This window comes from Heliangelus exortis, chromosome 1, assembly GCF_036169615.1.
Source record: "Heliangelus exortis chromosome 1, bHelExo1.hap1, whole genome shotgun sequence".
In the NCBI taxonomy this organism is placed as follows: Eukaryota; Metazoa; Chordata; class Aves; order Apodiformes; family Trochilidae; genus Heliangelus; species Heliangelus exortis.
The window spans coordinates 142,647,619-142,663,083 of NC_092422.1; the positions used below are offsets into that span (position 1 = coordinate 142,647,619).

Here is a 15,465-nt window from a genome sequence, read left to right on the forward strand (position 1 = left end):
TTTCAGGAATGGAATATTGCAAAACTTTCTATTGAATATGATTCTGAACCATTTGGGAAGGAAAGAGATGCAGCAATTAAGAAGCTGGCTAGTGAAGCTGGAGTGGAGGTCATTGTTCGAATTTCCCATACATTATATGACCTAGACAAGTAAGTTACCATTACCTCTCATTTTAAAAAGAAAAAGCATGAATTTTATTTAGTATTTGGTTAGATACTGTGTGCTAATTTGTATGCAGAGGACTTCACAGTTAGGAAGATTACAAATTTCTTTTGGTTTTCTTTTATCCATCCATCTATCCATATTTCCAAATTTTATTACATACTGAATAGAACTTTGCAACTCCAAGAAATTATGCATAACGAAATACTGTCTTGGTTCTTTTGAGAATAATAGTCACAATGATTAGCTGTCTTTTAAATGAAGTTACTCAAACATTACATGCCTGTAACTGCCTAAATAAGATCCGTTGTTGTTTGATTGTTTTGTCCTTATTTCACTTGCTATTTACAAGCTGTCAGAAAGTCCTTTATTTTAAAAACTTTTTCCTATTTCTTGTGTGTCCAATAAGTAATTGGGGTTGTTTTACTTCTCTTTGTTACCTTACTTATGTCTTGTTTATATTTTTTCACAGATCTATTTAAATGGATTAGTATTAGCTCCCTATTATGGAAACATAATCTGCAAACTATTCATAAGTATGACTTTGCTTCTCTTAACATTGAGCAATTTATTGTGGTAGATCCTGGTGTATTCTGTTACAAGCCAGTGTATGAGAAGCAGCTACAAATATGGCAGGAAAGGGAAAAGGAGTGCTTTGCTGTTTTAAAACCAATACCTGATTATTTTTCTTAAATCTTAAATTGAAAATTTTTCTGTCCCCACCCAGGAACCTTCCTCAAATGAACGGTTGGTTCCATCTACCACTTTGTAAATTTTATCCTTGAAATTTTCCTGTTTGAGATGTTTAGTATATTTAAGGTTACAACGTAAATATGGAAACTGTTTTTACAACAATCACTGTGTATATCTACACCTTCATTTATCCCCATGCCAAGACAGTTGTAATACTGACTACTGTTATCAATAGCAGAACAGAAAAACAGATTTTTAAATCTAAATAGCATAGTCTTGTAGGTGGCTGGGATGTATCTCTTTGTAGCTGTGATCTCTGATCAGTATTTTTCTTTGACTTGAGCTGTCCATATTCATTACATGTTCTTGAGGGACTACCCAGTAAGGAATAATTATTGAGTTGATTATATACAGTTAACTTATGTGTCTCCCTATTATTCCTAGAGGAATAAAAGATAGAAAAATTAAAGTTTAAGCTGTGTGGATTACCATGTAAAGCTGTGATTTTATATAATATGACAGAGGCAGGTAAGAAGGTATTTCTGTCTGCTTATAGGTGTGTGTCTTTTCTTTTAAAAACAATAGTTACGTAGTATTGTCTGATGTACTTATTTTTCTTTTTTCTTTTTCTTTTCTCTTTTTTTTTTTTTTCAAAACAGAATAATAGAATTAAATGGAGGACAGCCTCCTCTTACTTACAAGCGATTCCAGACCCTTATTAGTAGAATGGAACCACTGGAGATGCCAGTGGAGACTATAACCCCAGAAGTAATGGAAAAATGTACCACTCCAGTTTCTGATGACCACGATGAGAAATACGGTGTCCCATCACTTGAAGAGCTGGGTATGTTCTAAAATTACTTAGGCATTGTGAAACAAGGAAGATATCATTACTGCTAAAAGCATGATACTTAAAATAACTGAGAGAGGTTTTACTTGTGTTTCATGGTTAAATCAATGCCAATTGTGACAAACGAAAGGACAAAAAAAAAGAATAATCAACTCTGTAAATTTGAGTTGTTTTAGAGGGAAGGTCATAGCAAGCTACACTATGTATTGTTTGGCTTCTTGTAACATAGCGTACCCCATGGTACCAAATAATCATTAAGCTGGTAATAGTTTTTCATCCTTCATTTTGTATTAAATACATTTGGTATCCTTGCTCTACATGTCATTAATTTGTCATTCTACAAGTTGATTAAACAAAATCCCTTTTGCCTTGAAAGGCCAAAGAAAGCTATAAAATTATGAGGAGGAAACTTTTATTGTGCTATGTGCCCAACTTAAGGTTATTGTTATGATACAATAAAATGTAGTCAAGTATCAGTATGCTAGAATTATGTTGCCCTTCCATATAAGAAAAAAGGAATTTCTTTGTTACAATTTGTTTTTCAGGTTTTGACACAGATGGTCTGCCTTCTGCAGTATGGCCAGGGGGAGAGACAGAAGCTCTCACACGATTGGAAAGACATTTAGAACGAAAGGTACGTTTTGAATCATATGCAAGTGTGACAGATCTGGGAAACACACTTGCTCTCTGCAATGGAATATAAAAAGAATTGAGCAAGTTCTTTGAAAAAAAATATCAAACATGAATTCAAGGCTTCTATCGTGATATTAATCAGGTTGCTGTTTCTTAGTTTTAAACAAGAGTTGCAGATTGTCTTCCAACTTGAATTTTTGAGAAAGTCTGTTATACTTTTCTTTACTCAAAAAGATTAGTTTTTCCTTGGGAGGTAATTTTGATTGAAATATACTTTTTATAAATTTGGAGGGGAATTGCTCTAAAAGCTACCCAGTCAACCAGACAATCAGGCCCAGTCAGCATGGGTTGATGGAAGGCAGATCCTGCCTGACAAACCTGATCTCGTTCTGTGACCAGGTCACCTGCTTGGTAGTGTTTGAGGGAAAGGCTGCTGATGCAGTCTCCCTGGACTTCAGTAAAGCCTTTGACACTGTCCCCCATAACATCCTAATGGAAAAGCTGGCTGCCCATGGCTTGGGTGGGCATATACTCTGCTGGGTTAAACACTGGCTGGATGGCTGGGCCCAAAGAGTTGTGGTCAATGGTGTTAAATCCAGTTGGCAGCCAGTCAGGAGTGGTGTCCCCCAGGGCTCAGTGCTGGGGCCACTTCTATTTAACATCTTTATTGGTTGTGTGGCCAGCAGGAGTAGGGAAGTGATCCTGGCCCTGTGCTCAGCACTGGTGAGGCCCCACCTCGAGTACTGTGTTCAGTTTTGGGCACCTCAGTACAAAAAGGACATTGAGGTGTTGGAGCAATTCCAAAGAAGGGCAATAAAGCTGGTGAAGGGTTTGGAAAACATCCCTATGAGGAGCAACTGAGGGTGTTGGAGCTGTGTAGTCTGGGTAAATGGAGGCTGAAGGGAGAGCTTAGCACTCTTTACAAATACCTGAAAGGAGGTTGTAGTGAGAGTGGGGCTGGTTCCTTCTCACTGGTGCCAGATGACAGGACAAGGAGAAACGGGTTCAAGTTGCATCAGGGGACACTTAAGTTGGATATCAGGAGACACTTCTTCACAGAAAGGGTTGTTAAACACTGGAACAGGCTCCCCAGGGAGGTGGTTGAGTCTCTGTCCCTGAATGTGTTTAAAGATGGTTGTGGTGCTTGGGAACATGGGTCAGTGGTGGGTCATGGGAAATCAGGTTAGGACAAGGCTGGACTCAGTGATCTTGAAGGTGTTTTCCAGCCTGAGCAATTCTATGAGTCTAACATTGCTAGTTGCCTGGGTTTCCTTTGTATTTAAAGGAAAGGGCTAGTGGGTTCTGGAAGACAGTTCATGCCTTCTGCACTGAGATTAATTACCTTGTAGAGACTGCACTGACTCAGAAGGAACACCAAGGTCTCATAGGTGCTGGGATGATCTGTCCAGTGTCTGGATTCAGTTACAGACAGATTCCTCCCTTTATGCTTACAGGTCGCTACCTGGCCTGTAGTCTGATATTGCTGTGTGGTTTTTATGTTTTGTTTTCTTTTCAAGGCTTGGGTAGCAAACTTTGAAAGACCACGAATGAATGCAAATTCCCTCCTGGCAAGCCCTACAGGGCTCAGTCCCTACCTGCGGTTTGGCTGTTTGTCCTGTCGTCTCTTTTATTTCAAGTTAACGGATCTGTACAAAAAGGTATAATTCCTGTGTAGTCAGCTGTGCATTCTTGGATGCCATGTTTTTTCTTTCTTCTTCTCCTAATAAAATGTTTTCCTTTAACGATGATCTTCAGGTAAAAAAGAACAGCTCCCCTCCCCTCTCTCTCTATGGCCAGCTGTTATGGCGTGAATTTTTCTACACAGCAGCGACTAACAATCCACGGTTTGATAAAATGGAGGGGAATCCTATCTGTGTTCAAATCCCATGGGATAAAAATCCTGAGGCTTTGGCCAAATGGGCAGAAGGCAGGACAGGTTTTCCTTGGATTGATGCAATTATGACACAGCTTCGTCAAGAAGGTTGGATTCACCATTTAGCCCGGCATGCTGTAGCATGCTTTTTGACTCGAGGCGACCTCTGGATTAGCTGGGAAGAAGGAATGAAGGTATTGTTTCTTATGTTTGAATTTTTTAAAGTGCCTGTTAAAGTTTCAGATAGTAATTCTAGAATTGTTGTTACTGTGTGGTGTGTGGCCAAAATGAAATTGGTTCTGGTAAACCAGAAGTTTTGCCTGTTGAACACCCTTTTTTATTGGAGTATTAGTGTGTTTCTTGCAGTCAGAATAGTTTCACAGTTCTTTTAAATCTGAGATTTCCTCCCATAACTTGGTAAATAAACACAGGTTAACCTTGTGATAGAAATTTCTCTCCAGTCATACTGTGTGAATAGTTTATGTTCCACGCAAAAGGAAAACACCATGGGAATTAAGGGAAGAAAACGAAAAGCTGAGGCTTTTCAGCAATTTGCCTCTTTGCTCAGTGTTAGAAGTGTATTGAGTTCAGACAAAATCATTAGGCTGATATTTAAGTGGAACTAATTTCTATGCAAGTATCCAAGAGAGGCTGAAATTTGAATTACAAATGTCGGTCTTCTGAGGAAAAGAAAGGAATAATTTAATCTCAGTCTTTGTATCAGTTTTACATTTTTAGAAGGGTAGCACATCTTTTACTGATCAGCAATAATAAATGAAAAATAGTTTTTTATTTTTGAAACCTAAAAAATAATTTACTTCCCATCAGGAATTGTGACCTCATATATGTATATAATCTTACGAAATTTTGCCTTCCTAAACCAATCAGTTGTAAGCAAACACCTTTCATTTTTTCATTTAACAACAACAACAAAAAAAATCAGTTATATAACATCATAAGCTGCTTTAGGAATTTTCCTTTTGCAGTTCCTAAATACAGGACACTGAAGATGCACATACATAGGTAGTTCAGCCCAACAACAAAGCTGTGTATTACAGGTCAACCTCAACATGTTCTTATTTTTGAAATTATATCAGTATGTGGAGAGCCCAGACTTGTGCAGAGGGAGGATGTTTATTCAGATGTCTGTAGTTAGGAAGTATTAATCTGGCCTTCCACAGTGATGTTATTTCCAAAGTCTTATTTCACCATCTAGTGGAAAAGTTGTGTGCTGACACTTAATGTTCAGCTGAAGACCTTGTTACATTATCAGTCACTTTCTATTTAAGATGGCTTTAAAAATGTTTTAAGTTAGGTCTTACTTTTTCAAAATGAACTGTTTTTTTCCAAGTAGTTGAAGATAATTACAAATATATTTTCTAACACATTCAGTGTATACTGTAGCATGAATGCCTTATTGAGTATCTATGGAGAGAGAGATATTCTGGTTTAATGGTATTATCTTATTTAGCCTTTATATCAGAACAAGACTAGTTGAAGTTGGGTGGATGTAGTAAGATGTTTTAGTATCTTAGCTTGAAGAAAGAGGATGGTTCATTTGGAACATACAGAGATGATGCAAACTTGAAAGGAAAATCAGTACTTAAAAAGAAGTATTCAGTAATCTGTTTTGAAAACTACTTCAGTGCACTTCTTGTAAAATGTACTTGAATGTTCTCCTTCAAAGAATGAGGCTTTACTTTTTTTATTGTTAGCCTGTGTTGCTAGTGGTCTGACTGAGCATGAAAGCTTATTTTTATACAAATCAGTATTGTGTGTGTTAATATTTAAATACCAATCAGTGCTGGACACTGGAATGTTTCCCAGCTATTGAGCTCCAGATTTAGAGTAAAACTCTCAAATATCTTCAGCTTCCTTATAGGTTACTTTTAATGTAACAGTGGTATTAATTACCAGAGAAGACTTCTTCAGGACAGTTTTCAATATCTGTCTTAACATTCTCCAGCATCTTGGTGATTCATGTATCTCCAGGAATTTGTGTATCCTCAAAACTGTGGGTTACTGGGTTAACTGTTTGCCTTTAGGAATACAATTTTGGAATGTTTGTGCTACTCAGAAACTCTTGAATTCTGTTGTTGGGAATCGTTGGATAATTGGAAGGTGTTGTACAGGTTGAGGTATTCAGACTGGCAAATTTGAGTTTGAAATGGGCTCTGTATGTTCCCTGCTTTCTGGAAGTTTGCAAAGTTTACTCAGTAGTAATGTGAAGAGGCAACTCTCCTGAAAGCAACTCCATTTGCAAGTAGTCAGGCTCCTGCTATCCTTTCAGAATTAATTTTTACAGATGTATTTATGCAAGAATGTGTAACTTTTTGGTTGTAGCTTTGAGATTTCTACAAGTGGTTTTTTTACCAGGTAAGAGCCAAATAGGCTATCACACTTTTGTTCTTGAATTTGGCATAGGTAAGTATTTGCAATTGCTGACATTCTAGGAGTGTAGCCAGGTAAGAGTGTTGCTGCTTGGAAGAGCTCAGTTTTCTCAGCAGAATTCAGAACCTCAGAACCAATCCTGAAAAAGTAGGTGTTTTGAAGGTGTCTCATGTTCAGACTAACTTGTTGCCCTCTTTTCTTAAGGTCTTTGAAGAGCTCTTACTTGATGCAGATTGGAGTGTGAATGCTGGAAGCTGGATGTGGCTATCTTGTAGTTCCTTCTTCCAGCAGTTTTTTCACTGCTACTGTCCAGTGGGTTTTGGCAGAAGAACTGACCCAAATGGGGATTATATCAGGTGACTTACAATCCAGAAATCACAGCCATTAATGGATATTGCTTGTAAAGTCAAGTGACTTTATACTTATATTTACTTTTTTTCTTTTTTTTTTAAGACGTTATTTGCCAGTACTTAGAGGTTTCCCTGCAAAATACATCTATGATCCTTGGAATGCCCCAGAAAGTGTCCAGAAGGCTGCAAAATGTATTATAGGGGTTAATTATCCCAAACCAATGGTAAATCATGCAGAGGCAAGTCGTCTGAATATTGAGAGGATGAAACAGATCTACCAGCAGCTTTCACGATACAGAGGACTGGGTATGGTCACAGGCTGTTTGCTTTATTTATTTGAAAACTTCTCATCTTCTAGCAATTAAGAATTTTGTCCCATAGCAGTGGTAATGAGGTGTGACCGTTGTTTGGTGACCTGGGTTGTGTGTCTAAATAAATTAAAATGTAAGATGTAAGCAAGAAAGGGAAGAAAGTATTTGAGTGGAGTGCCTCTTTCCAAATCTTACCTGGAATTTTTTTTTCTGTGGGTTTTTGGAAGTTTTTTGGTTACACTGTGTCATCCCCGCATTCTGATGCGTTAGATAATTAAGGTGGTTCATAACTTCAGCCATAGCATGTTTGCATTTGCAAATGTTGTTGCTCAAATGGAGACCAGAGCAGCCTCTGGTAGCCTTCTTCATAGTTAGGAAAGATCGTTCCCTTTCCAACAAGAGGTTAACCACGTGCACTTGTATTGCTTAGGAAAATATAACCACTCAGGATGTTCAGATCTTTGGACATTGAATCAGGAGGCATTGCACTTCAATGCAGCATAGTGAATACATGTAAACTAGTGAATATTGAAAATATTATGGAGAATATTACTAGAAAATGCCTTTTGAGTATTTGTGAACTAAAATTACTTGTCAAGATCCCAGATCTGGTAGGCAAGATGGAGAGATGTTCTCCTGTTACAAAGGTAAACCACTTGGGGCAAGGGTAGACAACTGGTTATCATGAAATAAAAAAAATGCTACATTTTTATTTTTCCTTTTGCTGTCTTACTTTATATATTTTATTTCCCTCTCCAGGTCTTCTCGCAACAGTGCCTTCGAATCCAAATGGAAATGGAAATGGTGGCCTAATGGGCTATTCACCAGGAGAAAGTGTTTCTGGTTGTGGCAGTACAGGAGGTCAGTCAAATTCTAATGCACTTGTCATTAGGTATTGTAAGAAAGCTCTTTTCACAGGACAGTTTTCAGTGTGAATCACAAATGTTTTCAAGTTTATTCACAAAGTTTGGTGGTATTTATCTATAGGCATCTTCAGATATTTTTCTTTAAGCATGTAAGAACTTTTTAACCTGTTTTCCCCCCCCTGAAAATTATTTAATAACATGTGTCAAACAGTTAAATTTCAAAAGCATTTGAATGTTATTTTCTTCTAGAAGTCTACAAGCATTCTGATTTTTGTTACAGTGATTTGTGCATTTTCAAAACTGTTAATTTGTGACAGTTTTCTAATGCTAGCATTAGATTGGTTACACTGAAATTAATTCTGCCATAATGTCAACAACAATATAGTGGACAGTATCTCAAATAACTTAATATAGAATTTATCATATGGTTTTGATGAAGATTACTTTAGACTATTAGCATTCTGACTGTAACATACAAAGACTGGCACTAACTAGTTACTAAGAATAAAAAAGTAGTATCGGCATTAACATTGTTTAAATCATGGTGCATCAATGTCTTGAATACTGCAATATACCTTGGACTCCTCTTTGTAATAGCATAGAGCAGAATTGGAAACTTAATGACTTTGTGTTCTCCTTAGGCCTCAGTCAAGGTTAGAAGCCAGATTGCATCTTGTTATTGTCAGTCAGTACAGTTCCTCTCAAAGAATTAAAGTCTAGACTCCTAAAAGTTGTGTGCTTGAGCTTTTATTTCCTCTAAATTCAGAGATTTATTAAGACGGGAAGGGCTTAACAATTTCTACATTCTTTTCTCTTCAAAATGTATACATATGCTTATAGTTTTCACATCAGAACTGTATCCATTTTGTAGCAGGTTACTGTGTATTCATCTGAATGGGCAACTGTGAATTTGGAAAGACCAAAGCATTAAAACTTTTGACCTGTTCTGAGGTTCGGGGGAAGCCAAAACTGAAGTCTATCTCTTGAACAGAGGGAAAACCCCTGATATTTTAAATTCCAAAACTAGAATCGTATCTTATGTTACTTGTAAGCCTTTTTCCTGCCTCTCCAGGAGCTCAGCTGGGAACTGGTGATGGTCACACAGTTGTTCAGCCGTGTGCCCTGGGAGACTCTCACACAGGAGCAAGTGGAATTCAGCAGCAAGGTATTACGGCGGTGCCTGTCTGTAGAGGATCTCCAGATCCTTGCAACTATGGAAGAACAGACAAAACATGAAAATAGCATGGATAGATTTTGGTGACAGTTGCTGTCTACAACTTGAACTGTCCTGGTTTCTGTTCATGTCGCTTTTATCTCTAAAACGCTCATTTAGAACAGTATTGGTATGTTTTGAGTTGGAGGGATCACAGGTGTGAGTGAACAAAAATTAATAAATATTATCCTAGGTTACTTTAAATGAACGGTACTAGAAGAAATAAGTTAAATTTGTGTATTTGACAGCAAAATTTGCATGTTATCTTTTTCCATAATTTCATTACCTCTCTTCCCATATATAATAAATGTCCACAGTTTTGTGTGGATAGTCTGATATTATGGAAGAAAATTTTTGTTACTTTCGCTATGTAGACTCTTAAGCTGTGGTTTGTGATAGATCAAAGTTGCAGTCATAGTTATCATAACTCCTTGTTTCTTTGCAGTCTTAACAGAGGTTGTTTACTGATCATGAAAGACTATAATCTGCATTTTGTTTAAGCATCTAGAACATAGCCAGAACACCATAACTGCTGGGAATAAGAAACTTAGCAACTGCTTTTGCTAATTTGCACTATTTATGCAGAGAGCTTAGTATCAAGGGTGCCAGTGAAACTAGAAAATGGTTTGCATCTTTCTTTAGGTTACTTGCATTTTTAATTTTTTTTCACAGCTTTGTTACTAGATTTCCTAGTGTTGCTGTAACAGAATAATGGAAGAGATAAGAAGACTTGGTGGAACAAACAATAACATTCATAGCAACTTAAAATTAAAATGTTTGGATATAGAAGCTTTCTGCTTACTGCAAATGTAATGCAGTGCAATATGTCCACACTTAACATTGTTCACTGTGCATATTTAAGTGCATATGTATTTAACTGCAGTAGACTGCCATGAGGCTTTTCTTTTGCACTTTTTTCTTTTACACTCAGTATGGTTTCTGACAGGATGTTCCTAAGGATGAAAATAAATCAGCTTTGTTTTGTGGTTGTAAAGGATGCAATTGTACACTTGCTTGCAGTTCTCAGTTTTATTTATTATAATATCTACTGTATCTGAACAGGTTACTGTCAAGCAAGTAGTATCTTGCACTATGCTCATGGAGACAATCAGCAGTCCCACTTATTGCAAGCAGGTAATTTAAAGAACAACAAAAAAAAAAAAACAAAATGTTTTTTCCTGAAAGTGTGATGGAGCCTTAATGTAAATACTGATTTTAAATTATCAGGAAGAACAACCCTTGGTACTGGCATTAGTGCAGGCAAACGCCCAAATCCAGAAGAAGAAACTCGGGGCGTTGGACCGAAAGTCCAGAGACAGAGCACGAGTTAAACTGGTAAGATCTGAGACACCTTGAAGTTATCCTGTTGATGAGTAAATGCCTGTACACATTTTTTGTCTGTAAGTCGTATCACTGCAATGCAAAGGATCCTAAAATATTGCTGTAAAAATGTGAGTTCCAAGTACTGTACAAGCAAACAATACAAAGTCTTGTCTCTAGTGAGTTAATGAGATAGGAAGTAGTTGCAAAAATAGAACCAAACTGAAGATTGTCAGGTATAGATAAAGGTGTTAGAGAAAAGGAGAGGGATAAACTGTGGTTTGACTTGCATTAGCAGAGCTGCTTATGTAGCCTGAGTTACTCTGTGTTCCAGCATCTTACCTGAAGCTGTGCCAGTAGCACTGTTTGTGTGGATGTACACTGACCTGAATCAGAAGGCTAACACAACTTAAAAGGGTCAGGCCATGGATTAGAGGTTCAGACATACAGGTGGACTAAACAGAACATGTTCTAGAGAGAAACTGCTGAAAACCTGCAAAATGCTGACATAGTTCTTGCATGTAGAAATGTAGGGACAAGAAATATTTGAAAACTTGAGCATTTGTCGTTGGCCTGTGACCTAAGCAGGATGTTCAGACTTTTGAAGTGTGTCAAAAAAAGCTGTGGTGAAAAGTACTTGATTGTGATGGAGGAGGCATTGCTAGATAGATGTACATGAATATGTGTGGAAACGTATAGAGAGAGGCAGTGACATATGTGTGAGACTGTCAACACAGAGATGATAACTGGGTTTTGTGTTGTGGATAAAGTTTCTTAGGAACAGAATACAGAAAAGAGAAGGCCAAAGGTTTTATACCCTTTTCCCACAGTGATCTTGATTGGAGAGAAAGTTGGCCTGAAAGACAAGTTGATTAATTACTTAGGAGGAAAGCCAAAGAAAGGAGGGCTCTATGACACAAGAAGAGACAAGGTTTGAAGGCTGTGAATGTGGCTGCATAGATTAATGGGGATTGAGATGTCATTCCATCCTTACTGTTTACAAAACTAAGTTCAGAGTTGATCATTATGGAGTCTAAACAGTAAGCAGGAATAGCACAGTCAAAATAATAGCACATGGTGAGACTTTGGAGTTAAAAGGCAGCATTTCCATAGAGCAAGTATAACATGCATTCAGCATCTCTATAGATAAAAGGGAAATTCAGTCCACTTCATTTGGATTTGAGAGCAAGATCTAATTTTGTTTATGTGGTGTTGGCGCTTCAGAACTATTGTGGTGCATTATGAACAATTATGTTGTACTGATTTGTTTTAGTGAAGAACCACAGGATTGTTTCCATAATGCCTATCACTCAAAGAAGCAAGTAGAGACCTTAGCAATTAATCCATTTGCTGTTTTGTCATTTACTAAAAGCACTGTAAGCTTTCATTCTGTGTTCTCAAACAGGTTTCTGGTACTTGGATGGACCTGAGTGGTACATAATTCCAAGAGAGTCCATGTTCCAGAAGCTGTCTAATCCTTAAAATGTGTAGATTCATTCAGCATCCATGTTTTGTATTGCAGAATTCCTTAGGTGCTCAGGTCTGTAAAGAAGAAGCACCCGCAGAGTGAACGTCTGGTTCCTGTCTAAGCTCTTTTTCAATTGACAGGCAGGTTGGAGGGGTTTCTAGATTGGCAGAGAAGATCAGTTTTGCTAGAGGTGTTCAAAGCATGCTGCAAAATAGTCAAATAAAAAATCAACCAAAATCGTACTCAAAAACACTGCTGGCAAAAGGATGTGCACCTTCTGAATAGCACCGAAAAACAGAAGTTGTTTTGTTTCTTCTTTGTTTTACTTTTTTTTTTTTTTTCCTCCTTCACTGCTGGCAAAAGGATGTGCACCTTCTGAATAGCACCGAAAAACAGAAGTTGTTTTGTTTCTTCTTTGTTTTACTTTTTTTTTTTTTTTCCTCCTTCCTTTTTAGCCTTTGAGGAGTAAGCAATAAGAATTCTGAGAATTCAGGCCAGTACAAACGGGGACAGGGCTTCGTGCACTGAGAAGGGGGGAAAGAATATCGGTGCCTTGAAATATTTCTGCCTTCTTCAAAAACTCACAACAAACAGCATAAGAATAAATTTTTCTTTTTTCTTGCAGCACCATTGGAAGGAGATGCCACTTAAAGAACACACAGGACAAAATTCCTCCTACTCTATATTGGAACTTAAGTGTTGTGAGAGTACCTGTACTAAAATGACATACTCTTTCATAAATTATTTTCAATTGTTCTCGGTTGTTGTAAACAAGTCCATTTTTGGAATGCATTATTTCTAACTGGCATTTCTATGGTTTTTAACTTTTTAATTACTCTTTCACAAAGGGCAAATTAAGTTTTGTATATAAAATATTTGGTGAAGAATTTGCTAACTTAATGTAAATATCAACATTCATGATTAGCAATTGACCCATCAATATATTTTTGATAATCTTTCATGTATATGGTAGTAGGAAGAGCTGTAGTGATGTTCTGTAAAATGGGTGGACATAGAAGGCTTTGAAGTTTTAAAATTGTTATTTTTTTTTTAGATTCTACAACTTGACCTCTATATAATCAGCTTCATATTTTCATAATGTAAGTGCTTAGGACTGTGTTTAATCAAATACAGTAGAGTTGGAACCTTTATTAATCACATCTGTATATAAGTCATATGCCAATTTTTTGTCGAGTTGTAAAATTTTAATGTATATGTCCAGTCCTTGTATTTTCCAGTTGCCTTGTTCAGTAATGACATACCTTGTTAATAAAAGAAAAATGTGTATATAGATATGTGTGTACATGTCTGTCTTTTATGTATGCTATTGCTCCAGTACATATTTCTAAACTGAACTGTTTCAGGAAAAAAAGAAGGAAAATGTAATTCTTAGGCTTAATCTGGAAGCCACAGTCAGTGAACTGTATTACCTTTTACTTCAAGTTTCATGATTCTGAAGCAAAACAATATCCAAATTATTCAGGCCTTTTTGTTGAAATTGCAGACATGTACATGTTCTTACCATTAAATGCTTTTAACCAATGAATTTATTAAGCATTTCTTTAAAAACTAGGAGCCTTTTTTTTCCATAATTGCATTTTGCTTGATAGGCTGGTGATCTGTCCTGTGCTGCAGCTAAATGGCTGTTCTTCAAGGATGTTGATTACTGAAAACACTGGGTTTGCTGTCTACTCAGCCAATACTGTCTCAGATGTTTAGAGAAGTTGTATCTAAATGTTTTCTCAGACAATTAAGATATCTGAAGGAGCAGTCTCAATTACTACATTTTACATATAACTAGGTCAGTTACCTCCTTGAGTGGGTGCACAAATTAATTATTGTGGGAGGAAGTAATGATCTTGTTCTTGGTATCATGTGAATGACTTGCAGTCATGGGGCACTTCTGTGTATTGGTTAAAATTCAGAGCAGATTTTTACTGCAGATCTTTAAAGTGATAGTTAATGTAAGTACTCCAGCCAGACTATGATTCAGATACAGCAAAATCTAAAGCCTTTCTACGAATAAAATGCTATAGTGCAAAAAATATTATGCATCTTGAGTCCTAGACAGAGAATCTTTGAATCTTGAAGAAGGAAAATCTCAGCAGTGAGGGTGGAGAAGCATATGCCAAATATTTTCCACAGATCAGTCCCAAGCAGAATGGAGAGGCTTCCTAGCAACATATATAAATCAGTAGAATAAACAATTATTCTGTTTAAGTAGTTGGGGGAAAAAAAAAGTAATGTAGATGTACACACTGTCTCTGGAATTTTTTATTCTGTTAAGACAAGGAATATTAGATCATACATCTAAATTAAACATCCTACTCAACTTTCCTGAATGAATAGGCTATGATATTCTTGATGAAGAGAAACTTAAGGTAAGAATACATGCTTAATATCATCTTTCCCCCCATCCAGTCTGGAAGTTCAATAGATGGAAGGAGACATTTCCTAAGGAAGATTTCTAATTTAATTCTCCCCTCCTTAAGCTAAAGGGTTCCCTTCATTATCAGTCAATTCCCAGAAATCTATAAGCTCCCATCTTACACTTAACTTGCTGGTTCCTTGATGCATTCTGCTCTCCAACCTTCAAAACTAAACTGCCAGCTGTAGAAATGATCTGTTCGAAGCGTCTGTGTTCATAAAGCTTGCCTTCTTCTGAACAAATACTCAGTAAAAGCAAGTACCTTATGAGAGAGCTGAGAAGTTGCCTTCTGAAGCCAACTAGTACTTCTTAAAAAACAAATTCTACCAAAAAAGCCTGAGGCCTTTTCTACGCCCACACAGAAAAATTAACCCACAACTCTTTTTATTAGATCTCCTTTCTCCCCTCCACCCTTACTACCCCCTTGTGATTTCAAGGAGGTGTTGGACATGTGTTATAAACCCACTTTGAAAAAAGGCCAGGATGTTGTTTTTTATTAGAATTTTCCTCCAGAAAATGGAGCTTATTCCTCAAGATAGCTTGTTCCCCCCCCCCCCCCCCCCCCCCCCCCCCACAGCCCCCCCACAACTGGTTTTTTGGAACTAAACCTCTGGAGAATGTATTCTTGAAGTGTGCAAGGACAACTGTGGCTGATACTTGTGATGAAAACTAAACTTCCACCCCCCCCCCCCCCCCCACACAAGGCCCTGCAGAAGAGGTCCTGGTCTAAGTTTGAATAAGGGGAAGTACCTATCAGTTTAGAAATCACTGAATAGTTTTATACTGGTTTCGCACAATATAGTTGGTGGGTTTCTACTGAATAAAAATGACATTTCAATGAACCTTCCTGTCTACTGGGCAGGAAATAGGCAGTTTGCAAATGAAGCCAGGCATCTCCTGCTCCCGG

General features: G+C 37.2%; 1 protein-coding gene across 1 annotated transcript in view; it reads left to right on the forward strand.

Annotated features, from left to right (window-relative positions):
• The window catches only part of CRY1 (cryptochrome circadian regulator 1), a 37,749-nt gene extending 24,326 nt beyond the window's left edge, over positions 1-13,423 (forward strand). Inside the window, exons 3-14 of the mRNA XM_071729106.1 lie at positions 7-149; positions 1,515-1,699; positions 2,251-2,339; positions 3,856-3,996; positions 4,094-4,405; positions 6,807-6,958; positions 7,056-7,258; positions 8,023-8,124; positions 9,202-9,294; positions 10,405-10,476; positions 10,570-10,677; positions 12,756-13,423. Of these exons, the coding sequence (XP_071585207.1) occupies positions 7-149; positions 1,515-1,699; positions 2,251-2,339; positions 3,856-3,996; positions 4,094-4,405; positions 6,807-6,958; positions 7,056-7,258; positions 8,023-8,124; positions 9,202-9,294; positions 10,405-10,476; positions 10,570-10,673 (1,596 nt within the window). The 3' untranslated portion in view covers positions 10,674-10,677; positions 12,756-13,423. The remainder of the gene's footprint in view (positions 1-6; positions 150-1,514; positions 1,700-2,250; positions 2,340-3,855; positions 3,997-4,093; positions 4,406-6,806; positions 6,959-7,055; positions 7,259-8,022; positions 8,125-9,201; positions 9,295-10,404; positions 10,477-10,569; positions 10,678-12,755) is intronic.
• Positions 13,424-15,465: the final 2,042 nt, after the last annotated feature.